This window comes from Aethalodelphis obliquidens, unplaced genomic scaffold, assembly GCF_003676395.1.
Source record: "Aethalodelphis obliquidens isolate GAN/ISIS:26980383/991018 unplaced genomic scaffold, ASM367639v1 scaffold43, whole genome shotgun sequence".
NCBI classification, from domain to species: domain Eukaryota; kingdom Metazoa; phylum Chordata; class Mammalia; order Artiodactyla; family Delphinidae; genus Aethalodelphis; species Aethalodelphis obliquidens.
Window position 1 is genome coordinate 11,451,687 of NW_020837987.1, and position 14,642 is coordinate 11,466,328.

Genomic DNA, 14,642 nt, shown 5'->3' on the forward strand with positions numbered 1-14,642 from the left:
TGTCCTCAGTGATCCAGAGTGAGCGGGGCTGGTATGGGGGAGTCCAGAGTCCGCAGGAGTGCAAAGGGGGAAACTACCCTAGCCAGGGAGGGGTTCCTGGGAGGGACAGCTTGGCTGTGACGGAGAGAACGATGAGCAGCTAACTAACCAGACACGGCAGGCTGTGGGTCATGTATTCTAGGCAGAGGGAACAGCAGGTACAATGGCTGGGAAGCAAGAAAATACAGGTCCTTCAGCAAATGACACATGACTTGAGTGAGTATAGAGTCACTGTGAGAGATGAGGCTGGAGGTGCCGGCAGGGCCTTGAAGGTTGTGGAGAGGCGCCTGGGCTTTGTGCCAAGGGTACTGGGGAGCCATGGCAAGGCTGTAAGGGAGAGGCGGGGGAAGGTTTGTGCTGTGAAGGGAGGGAAGGAATCAGGTCAGAAGAGTAGCGAGGAGGTCAGGACCGGACAGAAGGTGAGGAGAGAAGGGGTGGACCTCAGCCTTATGAGGCGAAATGGGCGGGACAGGCATGGTAGTTGCCGAGTGCCTGGCCTCTGGGTTTGGCTGGCTCAGGCCCTACTGGCTGGAGTGTGTGTGGTCCGTGTGGCCTCAGGGGTGGAGCTGGGATGAGTGATGGGATCGTCATTGGGGGATAGTATTGTAAAGGGCATCCCCATGTCTAACAGGCCCTGCGCGCCTTGACCTTTGGGGTCTCTTCTAACCTCTCTGTTTTGGTAATCTCTCTGGGAACTCTGACATCCCCGGCCCTCAGTTTCCCTTCTGGAAAATGAAGAGATTTCTTGATCTCTAAGGGCCCTTTACCTATGTGACAAGGTTTGAAAAAGTGCCTCCCCCAGGTCCCTGGGGGCTCTGTCTTCTTAACTCTGCCTCATCTTTTCTTCTGAGGCCTTCGTCTCTTTAGGGGCCCACGTGCTATGCCCTAGCAAATGGAGGCCTCAGCCTATGGGGTCAAGTAGAAGTGATTGACGTGGCCAACACCCAATACATGTTCAGATGTTTCTTGACTTCTATTACCTGCTTCTCCCACACGCGACCCCAAGGCCCCTTCCTGCTCTTTTCTGGGACCAAGCTCTCCAAAAGTCCTATCCTTAAAGACTTCACAGGTATGCTCTGACCCAAGCCCCAGTCTGGAGGAGGAAACAGCTTGGGCAGACATTAAGGTGGGAATTGCAGGGTGTAAGGAACAAAAGAGTATATAGGGGAATCATGGGAAAAGAACTAGAAGGATGAGCCTTCAGCAAATGGTATGAATTTGTTTGGCCTTGAAGAATCGCACTTAATACGAGAGCGTTCTAGGCGACGTGGGGAGACATGGCAGGTTCTCGAGCGAAGTAAGGAAAGTTGGAAACACTGGTAGCAGCTGTAGAGGGCTGAAGTCAGATCGCACAGAAGGCCAGTGAAACGCATAATGAAGTAGACAGTGATGAGATGCATGGGGGTCTCAAACCGGAGGCCGGGGAGCCAGATTCAAGTCTCAGACATTTTCTTTGGCTTCCGTTTCTCCCTCGCGAGGACCCTGTGTTTGAGATCTGAGCGTGAGTGATGGGGAGCCGAGGCTGGGAAGGGCCCAAGCTCGGCGATGTGACCCTGGACCACACCTCTCCGGGTCTCAGATTCCCCCTAGAGCTTTGTAATGTTTGGATCAGACTCTGTACCCTAACTTTGCCTCATTTTAGAGTTGGGATAAAGCATGTCTAGCCCTAGGACATGCCTAGAGACGGCAAACCGCTTCGAGGTCACACAGTAGCCAATTACAAAAGTCTTTCCTCCTCCTCTTCTTCCTCCCCCCCCATAACTATCGCACACAACGCTAAGGCCACCATTGCTTTTATTTGTTGCTTTGAGCGGAGAAAAAGCATGAGCCGCAGGTGAGCCCGGGTGCTCTCCATTAGCCAGAGTGCCTGATGGTGGGCGGAGCTCAGGGAAAAAGAGAGGAGAGCATAAGGGAGGTTATTCATTGGCCAGAACCCAGAGAATGGAGCCCATTGGTTGGAACTCTGGTTGGAACTGGAACTCGAAGGAGGGTGGATAGAGCCCCCGGTAGACTAAACCTTTATAGGCGGGACTCCGGGAGAAAGGGGCGGGGCAAAGGATGAAGGGCGGGCCTCCGGTGGGCCGGGTCCTCCCTTTGGCTGGGGCTCCAGCAGTCGGCGGCGGGCGGGCAGTGCGCCTACTTCTGGGCGGGGATCATGTCGTCGATGGACTGGCCCTTTTCCAGCTTCTTCTCCATCTCCACCATGAGCTTCACACCATCCACCACCAGCTGCACCTGTTCTACCTCCGACGAGCCCAGCCTATCGGCGTTGGACACGTCGAACACTGAGCCCACGGCGGCCGTGTCCACGCCACCTGCGGGAATAGGAGGCCGGGGCTAAGGAGCGAGCAGAGATGCAGGAGCGGGGCCCGGGACGCAACCCCCGTGCCAACGGCGACTGCCGCATGTACTGAGTGAGTGCCTACTGTGTAACTGTTAAGTGCACGCAGTTTCCTAAGCGTCTGTCTATTCACGGGCCCACATCTCCGGCTTTAGGTACCTCACCCCTCGACCATCCAGCACGGTGGGTAACAGAGTTGAGCTCTGGAGCCGGGCTGCCTGGGGTCGAATCCTGACCATCCTCCCCTTTACAGATTGGAAAGTGAGGTCCCTAGGCGGCCAGGGACATACACAGTGTATATTAATTATATAACCATGATGGTATATTGACTCATCTGAGATAAGGCGTGCTGATGCCTATTTGCAGAGGAAGGAACTGAAGCTACAGAAGGGCAGCCCTTGCCGACCCCCAGAACTCGTGGGGATGCCCCAGCTCCCCTTCAGCCGCCGCAAAGGGCCGGCCCCAGAAGCCGCAGGAGGGGATGTAGGCCGCACCTGTGCCCCGCTTCTGCAGGCGCAGACGAGTGAGGATTTCCTCGAATTTGGGATGCTTGCTCAGGTGCGCTAGTTTCACATGCACGCCTCCACGCAGCCCGGTGCCCAGGTTAGATGGGCAGGTGAGCACGTAGCCCAGGTGCTCGTTCCACATGAAGGGGTGGCCGGCTTTCTTGAAGATCTCCTCAATCTGAGGTGGGGGAGAGGACCCTGGATCAGCGCCGGCGGGCGCCCCCAAATACACCGACAACCCGGACAGGGTTCGGAGGGACAGGGTGTGAGAATGTCAGTAGGGGTAGGATTCTGAGGGGGCGGGTCTGGAAGACCTGGAGGCACGAGATTCTGAGGGGAGGGGCCCGACCGCACAGGTGGTGGCAGGATTCTGAGGGGGCTGGGCTTGAGGACGCCGGGAAGGCGGGTTCTTAGGGGCGGGGCTTGAACATAGGGGTGGGGCCGGTTTCTCAAAGGGCGGGGCCTTGGAAAGCGAGTGGGGTGGGTGCTGCGGGGCGTGGCTTGGGTATAGGGAGGAGCCGGGTCCCGAGGGGAGGGGCCCCGGAAGGCAGCTGGGGTGGTCACGTGGAGTCACGCGAGAGGCAGGCACCCACCTTCTGCAACCCCAAGCAGAAGCGGCGGAAAACCTGCTTCATGTTGCCCCCCTTCTCCATGGAGATGACTCGGAGGTGGTCCTCCTCGTTCACCCACACCAGGAAGCTCTTGTTGTCATTGTGCCTAGGTCGGGCGCAGCAAAAGGCTGAGGAATCAGCTCCGCGGGAACCCCATTCCCCTGCGTCTTGCAAACACATACCCACCGCTAGGGGGCAGCGGGCCTGAAGGGCAAGAGGTGGGAGCACCTCAAAGTCTGAGAAGCTAACACCTGTAGACTCTAATGTCACTGGACCTGTGGAATCTCGAATCCTGGGATCAGTGACTTTTAGGGTCTTAATTCTTTGGACAACATTATAGACTCTTAGAATCTCAGAATCTTTGAAAAACGGAAGCCAGGAATCAGAATTGATAGATCTTCCCATCACATTGTGGCATCTCAGAAAGAGTGTTAGAACTGTAAAACTCTAGGACCTGGAAATGTTTGAAACCACTGAATCACAGAATCGGAAATTAGTGGAATCTAAAAATATTTAAAATCTTGAAATCTTACAACCTACACTCTCCAAATCTTTTGAAACCTAGGTCCTCAAAACCTTTTAAAATCTTTGACCACCAGAATCAGGGATTCAAAGATTCATGGAAAGCCCAGCTAGCTAGCAACAACAGCTGGTAATAAAAATCATACTAATGGCCAATATGAGCACTTACTATATACCAGGCACTTTTTCCAATACTTTACATAAATTAACTCAATTAATCCTCACGAGAACCCCCAAAGCTATGAATTGTCATGATCTCCATATTATAGATGGGGAAACTGGGGCAGAGACATGTTAAATCGTGTGCCAAAGGTCACACAGCTAGTAAGTGGCAGCGCTGGGATTTGCATCCAGGGAGTCTGGTTCAAGTCTAAGTTTCAAGTTTCCCAAAATGTGACATGCAGACCACAGGGTGGGCAGGGGTGGAAGGCAAGATCATTCTGGATAATTACTGTTATGGTCTTGACTTTGGTGGAAAGTCATGGGAAGGCTGGAGGAGGCAGGGGAGAAGGGGGCCATAGGGCAGGGGCGCCTCACCAGATGCCACGGGCATCGGGCCAGTCTCGGGCCATGCCTGAAGCCAGCAGCAGCGGGGACACGGGCTTGTCAAATAGGAAGTGGTCGTCGATGAGCTGCTGTTGTTCCTTGTCTGTCATGTTCTTCAGAGGATAGTATTTCCCCTTGAACTCTCCCGTCAGGCTGTTGAGGGCTGAGGGGCCGCAGGAAGGAGTGGTCAGCAGCCTGCCCCACCTCAAGTGGGGCGCAGGCCCACACTGCTACCCCTAACGGGCCTGGACCTTGGCCCTCTGGAGGTGCTAAAGGAGCCTAAACACTGTGTCTAAACCCAAATTCATGACTCCTCCCCAAAACGTGCTCCTCCCCTGTCTGCCCTGGGAAAACCCACACCAAGTGCTCAAGACAAAAGACATGGATTCTCCCCTTCCCGCCACCAAGCCTCACATCCAGTTCACCTGCGAGCAGTAGTGTGCTGGCGCCTGCTCCTGCTGGCTGGCAGGACAGGGAGTCAGAGTCTCAGGAATCCGGGAGCCATCAGTAAACATTATTATAGTATAGTATTTATAGTATTTGTACATATTCATATGTATTCATAATACATAGTAAATATGTAGTATGTGTATAATAAATATATTTATATAATACATATACATATTTTTATATATTTTATACATTATTTGTATAATACACCACATAGTATATTCTATATCCTATACTATATACTATATTATGTTGTTAAAAATAAATTATAAAAACTTACAGTTAAATAAATTATATTTAAAACATAGGGAATAAATACTCAGAACTATCACTTTCTAATGATTTTACTACACTTACTATTTTCTATGTTCTTGAAGTTATTCTCATCCACTGTAGCTGTATGTTGGAAATGCTACATAACAATGTGCTACTGCACGTTTCCTCCCACTGCCCAGCTCTGTATGATGTCACGTGATTAGCTTACAATTGGCCACAGAAGGAGAGTTTACACCAGAGAAATTGGTAGTTGCTGGCTGCAAATCAGGGCTTGTTTTTTTCTTTGTTTGGGTTTTTTGTTTTTGTTTTTTCTTTGAGAGCCAATTGTTAAACATTTAGCGGAACAACACTGCCTGCCAGCCCTAATAGTTCTACCTCCCAAACATACCCACTCTTTCTCCCCATTCCATAGCTACCCCTCACCCCCAACCCAGACAGCTGCAGTTGCCCCCTCTCAGCCTTTCTCCTACCTTTGCCCACTGTCTGCTCCCTGCACAGCAGCCAGAGGGACCCATATTAGTCTGAACCTGTCCCTCCTCTACTCACCACCCTCCCATGCTTTCCTTCTCCCACAGGGTCAAAGCCGTAGTCCTCCCAACAGCCCACGAGGCTCTGCACGACATGGCCACCCACACCCCTCTGACCTCATCTCCTCCCCTCCCGCCGTCAGCCACTCGGCTCCAGGCACACTGGTCTCCTTGCTGTTCCTCCAGCACACCTTCCCACCCCAGGGCCTTTGCACTTGCTGTTCTACCTGCCTGGGATTCTTCCCAAGGTTGGCTTCTTCTTGGCAGTCAGGTCTCAACTCCTTTCTAACGTAGTTCCCGCCAGTCATTCTGGGCCACAACCTTTGTTTCTTGGCTTCATGGCATTTGGGAATTATCTTGTTCTTTTGTTGGTTTCTGTGTTTCCTCTTATCTCCCCACCAGGCTGACAGCTCTGTGAGAGCAGTGACCTTGTCCATCTTATTCATCACGGGAGCCCCAGCTCCCCACACAGAGCCAGAACAACCGTATGTGTTTGCTTAATGGATGAGTGGATGGATGAATAGATGGACGAAGGTCAGGACCCTGGCGCAATTGGGTGTCGAGTCTTGACAGCACCCCCAGGCTTCCACCAGGGGTAATGCTTCCAGCTGTCAGTCACCAAGTACTCATGACTTCCCAAGTTCTTTCAGTGTTTTGGAAAATGGGGGCCCAGGGGAGTCCAGAGACCTGCCCACGGAGGAGCAGAGCCACAGCTGGGGGACCCCGGCAGTGTGCGGGGTGGGAGCGCTCACCTTCCACGGCGAGTTTCTCCACGGCCCGGCGCTCCCCGCGGGAGCAGTGGGGGGGGCAGCGAGAAGCCCTTGATGCTGCGGCCCGTGCGGACGCGGCTGCTGATCACGTAGTTGGGGTCCAGGTCGTCTCCACCCTAGAGAATGGATGGGGGGTCAGGGCGGGGCGGGCCATCCTGTGAGCCCTGCCCCCCTCCCCAGCGAGGTCAAGTCCCCCGCCAGGCCCTCCCAGCTCTCTCAGGCTCTCTGCTGCTGCTTTGGCTTCTCCCTCCCCACTGGCCTCCCTCCCCGCCACCACCCCTTCTCTCTCTCTCCCCATTTTTCTCTCTCCATCTCTGTCTCTGTTTCTCCCTCTTCTACATGTCTGTTTTGTACCTGCCTCCCTCCCTCCCTCTCTCTCCCTCCCTCCCTCTCTCTCTCTCTCTCTCTCTCTCTCTGTCTCTCTCTCTCTCTGTCTCTCTCTCTCTCTGTCTCTCCCCCTCTCCCCACCCCCACTGCCCTCAGCCCCATCTCCTTGCCTGACTTCGTGTCTCTCTGTCCCTCTCTCTTCCCATCTCCCTCTGTGTTTCTCTCCATCTCTGTTCGTCTCCCTGTCTCTCTGGGTGTCTCCCCCACCTCCTCCCTTCTCATCCCTCTACCCTCTCTCTCCCGCCCCTCCCCTCCCCTGGGGGCAGCCGACCTTGAGGTTCTCGTGGTTGAGGTCGGTCTTGTGCTTGTCGGTGGGTTTGTAGCCCCCGTGCCGGTCCTGGATGATGGGGTCAAAGAGGTCCTTGAAAACCATGTAGGACTCCTCGTCACCAGCCACACAGCCCACGGTCATGATGAAGGGGTGACCTGGGGGGGGGTCGGGGGGGAGGTCAGAGGCGCTCATCCCCAGCAAGGAAGGCCTGGGCTCCCGGGTCCAGTGTAGACTGTGTGTATGTGCGTGCGCGTGCAAGGGAGTTCACTCGACACCTCTGGGTCAGAACTGAGAAAGCTGAGGGTTGGTAGGAATGGGGAGGGAAGGCTGGGAAAGGTCAAGGTGGCATCTGGGGGGGTGGGAGGAAGGCTGCGGGCAGAACAGAGGAGAAGGAGTCTGGGGGGCCAGTTACTAAAACTATTACCATGTCAGAGTCCCCAAATCATGGAATCTTCCCCTAAAAAGTTTCAGAACCTTAGACTATCAGCCCCCACAGATAATAAGAGACTTGAAAGACCCTCTTATTTCCCAAGTGGGGAAACAGAGGCCTGGAGAGAAAGGACCTCTCCCCTCAATCACACCATGAGTTGGGGGCTAAGGCTAGAAGCCGGGCTCCTGCCCAGTTCCACTCGCCCTGGAGGGGTGTCCTTGGAGAAGGAAGCGCAGGGCTTATGATACCCCCTGTCAGAGTCTGAGTGCTGACGTTGTGCCAGGCGCCGCTCCACGTGTACCGATGCCTATGTTTTCCCAACGTGGGTGCCCATTTTGCAGGTGAGGAAACTGAGGCCTGGGAGGTGATTAGCTTCCTCAGGGGTGTCTCACGCTATACTCCTGCACATTTAATGAGTGGTCTACCGCGTGCCGGACCCTGTCCCAAGCACCTCACCCATCTCAACTCCTCTGTTTCTCACAGCAGCCCCATGGGTATGGTCCCATTTTACAGATGGGAAAACTGAGACCCAGGGAGGTGGGATCGAGGCCTGGCAGGCAGCCTCCAGGGCAGCCCCCAGCCTTCTGGTCCCTGTGATGCTCCACCGAGGAGGCTTACCTGGGTTGTCCACACCTGTCTGGATGACGTCGTCCAGAGTGAAGCCAGAGGGCGTCTCCTTGTCCCGCAGCTTCTTGTAGAGCTCGGGGTTCAGTACCTTGGCCATGTGGTTGTTATGTTTGCTGAGGTCTGGGTATTCCTCCTCAGACTTGAAGTTCAGCTTGTGTTTGTTGTGGGTGTTACTGAACGGCATGGTGGCGGCGTGGGGGACCTGGTGGGCTGGGCCGGAGGGGAAGGTTAGCTCACATCCAGTAGAGACCAGCCAAAGAACAGAGCCGGGCTCTGGGGTCAGGCAGGCCTGAGGGTCAGTCCTGACTCCTGTGCTGTGTGACTTGGAGCCAGAGGGATCCCCTCTCTGAGCCCCTGCATCTCGACAGGATGTATCAAGAGTTTTGTGTTAGGATCTTAGCTCCACCGCATCCTGGCAGGTGACCTTAGACTAGTAACCTTGCTAGAGACTCAGTTTCTCCAGCTGGAAAATGGAGGGGGGAACCCCTCAAGCCAGAGTAGTCATCATGGCATGGGTAAGAGTGTAGGTTCTAGACTCAGACAGCCTGGCTTTGAATGCCAGCTCTGCCACTTACAACAAGCTGTGTGACCTTGGGTGAGTTGCTTAACCTCTCTGTGCCTGAAAGTACTCACCTGTAAAATGCGGGTATAATAGCATTCACCTCACGGAGGTGTTGGAAGGATGAAGTGAGTTACTTATGTAAAGCACTTGGAATAGTGCCTGGAACACAATAATCACTTTTTTGCTCAGCTATTATTATTGTTGTTGTTGTTATTTTAAACTGTGAGGAGCTGGTGAGAAGATGGAGGGTGTTGCTGGCAATGAGTGTGTGAGCAGAAAAGGGACATTCTCTCCATAAAACTTCTTGGGTGCTCAGTCGAGGGATGAGGGGCAGGGTGGGAGTGATGGCTGGGTGCCTGCCCCCACCTCTGTTTGCTGACACCTCTCCTGCAGGGCACAGTAGAAGAACAGCTCAGCCTCTGAGTTTGACAGAACCGGGTTCAAATCCCGTCTATGCCATTTCCGGGCTGTGTGACCCCAGGCCAGTTACTCAGCCTCTCTGAGCCTCTGTCCTCTTTGAACCGAACGCTCCCCATCGGGGTGCCGGGAGGATTCTTTGAGCTCAAGCGTGTGGCTGGTTGAGCACAGGCCCCAGCGTGGAGTTGGGGCCTGATACCTAGAGGGGTGGCTGCTATCATTGCTATTATTACTGTTATCCACAAGACCCAGGAGGAGGGACCCCTTGGTGGTGGTGGTAGGGATGGGATACTCATTCCCAGCCCCAGGAATGGGAAGCGGGTAGGATGGTGGGAAGGAGACGGGGACCAGGGTGAGGGGAAGGCCGAGGCATCAGGCCAAGGGGGATGGAAACCCACGAAAGCCTTTGGACTTGATGTCCAGGGCTGGGGATTTATTTTTAGAGTTTGGCAAACTCCTCCTTCCCCACCGCCACCCCCCGCATTCCAGGGTCTCGGCTTGCACCAAGTCAGCAGGCCAGAGACAGGTGGGCCAGGGTGGCCAGGAGGATATGCATTCAGGCTGGGGGCTCAAGGGCTTTCCACCCAGAAAGCCCCCTTCAGAGCATGTCCCCACCCCCAACCCTGCTAGGGACAGGCCAGGAGAAGGCACAGAAGCAAGGCTGGTGAGCCCAAGAGACACCAGCAGTCATAGCCCCAGAGCCCCGCACACACACGTCACCACGGACCCCCCAGATCACACCGTACACGGACCCATACTCGCACACATCCAAGCTCAGGGACACACCCAGGATACAGGTACTCATGCAGGAGCCACGGAAAGTTAGACACAAGGTCACACTGTGTGGAACGCCATAGGGACCCACGAGGTCACCAACGCAAAGACCCCACAGTCCCTGCCGTCGCAGAGACCCTGACAGGTGACACACAGACACCTCCCACAGTTTATGGTACCCAGTTCTGGTGAAAAACCATCATGAACAAGGCCTGGCCCAAGCCCCTTGCAGGAGGTGACAGCTGGCAGCTGTCAAGACTCCTTCCCATTCTGGAAACCCTCCCCAGGACCCTGTGCCACAGAGATCACAAGTTACACCGGGAGTCAGGGGCTCACAGGTGGAGGGGACTCTCTGACACAAGGTCCACCTTGCCACACACTGACCCGCCTGTGTGCAGGAGGACATGGGGGAGGACACGTAAGACCCCTTCCAGAGCCAGCTTGGACTCTGATTCCAGAGGAGGACCCCACTCTGGACCCCACCCCAAATCCCACCCCAGGCAGTACCTGGCTGGGATGTGCTGACAGGGGCTGTCTGTGTCCTGGAGGCAACACTGACCCGAAGGAAAGGCCCACAGCCCTGGCCTTATATAGGGGGGAGCCCGGGCTGTGCTATTGGCTGGGAGGGGCTGCCCCCCGGGACAGGGCTGGAAGGCAGCTGAGCCTCTCACCTCACCGCCCAGGCATCGTGCCCACCCGGAACCCAGGCATGCCTTGCGCCCATCCCCATGGCCTTGTATGGGCCGCCCCAGGGTCTGGGCCCAGACCCCCCCCAACCCCCGTCACCACCAAGCTGGTCCCCCGACCAAGTGCTGAGTCGGGCTGGCGGGGACAGCTGGCCCCCCGCCGGGGCCACGGGATAGTGTCAGGGAATGTCCCAGGAACGTAGAAGCCACCCTCCCCTGGCCCTCCGCTGGGCCACCAGCCTCTCCTCAGCCCCCAGCGGCCTTGACCCCAGCAAACAGCAGGTCCTGAGCAGGTCCCTAGCCCTGGGGAAACCTTGCAATGGCCCCTGAAGGTCAGGTATCTGGTTTTCCAGCAGAGGAAACAGAGATCCAGAGAGGCTGTGTGATTTGCCTGCTGTCACCCAGCTCCAGGGAGTATCTGACCAAAGCCACGGTGGGAACAGGGGTGACCTGAAACCTGTGCTTGGATGGACTTTCCTCCTTGGGAGCGGGTGGGAGGGAAACTGAGGCTGGGCTGAGTTGGGGCGGTTCTAACTCAAAGCCAGGTTGGAGGCGGTGGTCACCTTTCCCACTCCAGGCCACCCGCCTGGTGACACTGGGAGATTTCCGCTGTGGAGGGGACAGGGAGGGACGTGGCCTGCCGGGAAGGGAGGTTATTTTTAGAGCTAGCTCGCTGTGTTCTCTGGGGGACCCGAGGTGCTGGGGATGGGGGGGCGCGGGGGCAGGTGTGAGGCGGTGGGGTCACCACGTGTCCGGGCTAATTATAACCAGGCGTCTCGGGTGTCCCCAGGCCTCGCCTCCTTACAAGGGCAGCCGCGAGCCCGGGAGACCAGCCCCACCCGCAGGGGAAGGGGGCTGGGTGGCGGCTCAGGTCAGAGCGCAGGACTCGCTCGGATCCGGGCTCTCAGCACCTCGACCGTGACGGGGGACCTCAAGGGCCGAGGATGAGATTCTGCGGAAATGGGACGGCACAGAGGAAACTGCTTCCTCCGCCTGGAAGGCGCCAAGACTTGGGCAAGCGGGGTCAAGTCCAGGGAGGAGGAGGTTCAGGGAGCGCCCGGATTGAAACAAAGAAGAGAACGTTCCTTTCCCTCTGAGGTTCCTCCCTCCTCCCTGGTCTTCCCCACTTCTTCCCAGGCATAGGGGCGCTGATCTAGGGAAAGGGGACCCTCTCTACCTCTCCCTAGGTTACTATTGGGATGGGGAGCTGCCTAGAAAACTTTTCCTTGGGGCCTAGCCCCTGATCTCTCCACCAACGTCCCCTTCCCAGTAAGGTCAGAGTGACAAAGTTCTCCTTCACAGTTAGGGAAACTGAGGCCCAGAGAACTAAAAGGAACTGGTCTAGAATTATGCATTTATCATTTCAACAATTATTTATTAAGCACTTAATGGGAACACAGCAGAAAATAAGCAAAACCCCTGCCCTCGCGGAGGTGACATTTCAGTGAGAGTAAACAAGTCAATATATGCTCTAATGTCAGGGACAATGGGTCTTTGAAGGAAAGTGACAGAGGGTAAGGGATGAGAGTGATGGCACAGCAGAGGAGATCAGGTCAGACCTCTCTGGGGAGGTGACATGCGAGCAGAGACTGGAGGGAGCCAGCCATGTGGAGATCTGGAAGAGGGACAGCAGGTGCAAAGGCCCTGAGGTGGGAGTGGCTTGGCATATCTGAGAGACAGGGAGATGGCTGGAGGGCTGGAGCAGATGGGGCAGAGGGGAGAGTGGGAGGGAGAAGATGATGTTGGAGAGAAGCCAGGAGCAGACCTATAGGGTCCTAGGGGCCGTGGAGGAGTTTCCATCCCACTGTGAGTGGGATAGGAGTCCCTGAGGGCTATGAGCAAGGGAGAGACAGGATCCAGCCACATCACACACAGCTCAGCCCCCTGGACCCCTAATAACCCCTTGTGTGGACATTTGACATTCCTTTTGGCCACACAGCATCCGAAGCCCTTTCTGTGTCTGGGGAGCCCCCCACCCTCTGACCACCTCCCTTGGAGAAGCCAAAAATGTCAGAAACTCAGTTTCCCATAATCCTTTGCAGCAATGGTCCAGTCATGTGACCAGGGCTGAGCCAATCAAACACTCCAGCAGACTTTGTATCATAAGCTCTACCTCCTTTATCTTCTTTGAGTCTCACAGAAACAGTTGGCCTTGGGGAGCACTATAATCTCCATCATATATCTTCCTCCCACTCCCAGCCCCTGAGCCCTTCAGTCTCCAAGGCCTGTCCATCCCTCCTACCCTAGCTCAAGACCTCCACATTCACTCCTGCCCTAGCCTCCTCGCTGGGCTCCTGCCCCAGTGTTGCCCTGTCCCACCTACTCCCTACTTGCTGACCTCTCCTGCTCAGAACCTGCCATGGCTCCCCAGTGCCCTCAGGATAAATGAGTATTTGTTGACTAAGTAAATAATAGTAGCTTTATCAGTCATTTGGAAACCCCTTCACCCAGCTTAAGCAGAAAGGGCTTTCCTACCAGATATTAGGTGCTCACAAAATTGTTGGAAGGGCTGAAGGAGCAGGCTCTAGGCTGGGTGAGGTTGGAGAGAAGAGGCAACACCTCTTGCCCCCAGAATCATGCTTCCTCTGAAAAACTGGATGTGCTAGAAGGAAGTTAGCATGAATATTGAGTGGCCACTCCACAGTCTCCACCCTAACAGTTAACTCTCATGGAGCACTCCTATATGTCAAGTACTAGGCTAACTGCTTTACATATATTAGCTCATTTAACATTCCCAACAATAAGGCTCAGAGAGGTTAAGTGACTTGCTCAAGGTCACACAGCTGGGAAGGGGCAGAGCTGGGAATCAAACTGGCACAGGGCTGCTGAGAGTGGGTTCAGGCTTTGGTAAAGATAATTTTCAGGCCTCTCAAGCAAGGTCAGACAATATTGTCAGCCCAGAGTCTCTTTCTGGGTCTTTAGGCCCTGACAATTTGTACCCACATCTCCTTGCCCCCTTCACCACCCTAGCAGTCTGGTTTCAGGATTCAATCACGTATGTGTATTAACCAATTTAATTCTCCAGCAGTCCTATGAGGTAGATATGCAAATTTTACAAGTCAAGAAAGTGAAGCCCAGAGAAGTTGAGTCACTTTCCCAAAATCACACAGCTGGGAAGTAGCAGAACCAGACTGGAGGGAGTAGTCATTCCCTTCCTGATTCCACCTGTTCATCCTAAAGCCTCATTTTACAGCGGATGGATGCTGAGACTGGAAAAGGGCAAGGGATCGCAGACTTCTGGTATCCTCCGGTGGCAGAAGGTACAAGAGAGCTTTGTGGGATCTCTCTTATAAGAGCACCAATCCCATTCACGAGGGCTTCTCCTCCTACTAATACCAAAGGCCCCAGCTATTAATGCTATCACCTTGGAAGGTTAGGATTTCAACATATGAATTTTGGGAAAACACAAACATTTAGATCATAGCACCAAGGTATATTGCTAAGTGGCGGAGGGGGGGGGGAAGAAAAAGATATATATATACCCGTTGCCACAAAAATGCTGTGCAACACACCACCCCAAAATGCAGGAACTTTGAAATGGATGTGGGGTTGACTGACAGTTGGCTGATTCGGGCTGGGCACAACTGGGAAGCTTTGCTCCATACTCTTATGTTAAAAACAAGACAACGGGCTCAAAATGCTAAGCCCCGTGTCACCAAGTCAAGACTTAATGACAGTGTCGGCTCTCCTGGAGATGGAATCTTAAACCACCCACTCAGATCAGCACTAGTTAGGTAATGTGCCTGATAGACCCCTGCCGTCCCTAAAGGAAAGTGACCTTGCAATAACCAGCCTGCTTTTTTTTTTCCGGGTACAACTTTCCTGTTTCTGCTCCCTTCCACCTATAAAAGTCTTTCATTTTGTTTAGTTCCTCGAAGCTCCTTTCTGTCTGCTAGATTG

At 54.5% G+C, this 14,642-nt stretch overlaps 1 protein-coding gene across 1 annotated transcript; it reads right to left on the reverse strand.

Annotated features, from left to right (window-relative positions):
• Positions 1 to 1,816: 1,816 nt before the first annotated feature.
• CKM (creatine kinase, M-type) lies at positions 1,817 to 11,018 on the reverse strand. The gene is given in 8 exon segments (XM_027079852.1): positions 1,817 to 2,354; positions 2,875 to 3,064; positions 3,480 to 3,603; positions 4,557 to 4,728; positions 6,571 to 6,625; positions 6,627 to 6,704; positions 7,247 to 7,401; positions 8,295 to 11,018. Coding segments are annotated over 8 exon segments (1,146 nt in total). The 5' UTR covers positions 8,488 to 11,018; the 3' UTR covers positions 1,817 to 2,175.
• Between the last annotated feature and the right edge of the window lie 3,624 nt (positions 11,019 to 14,642).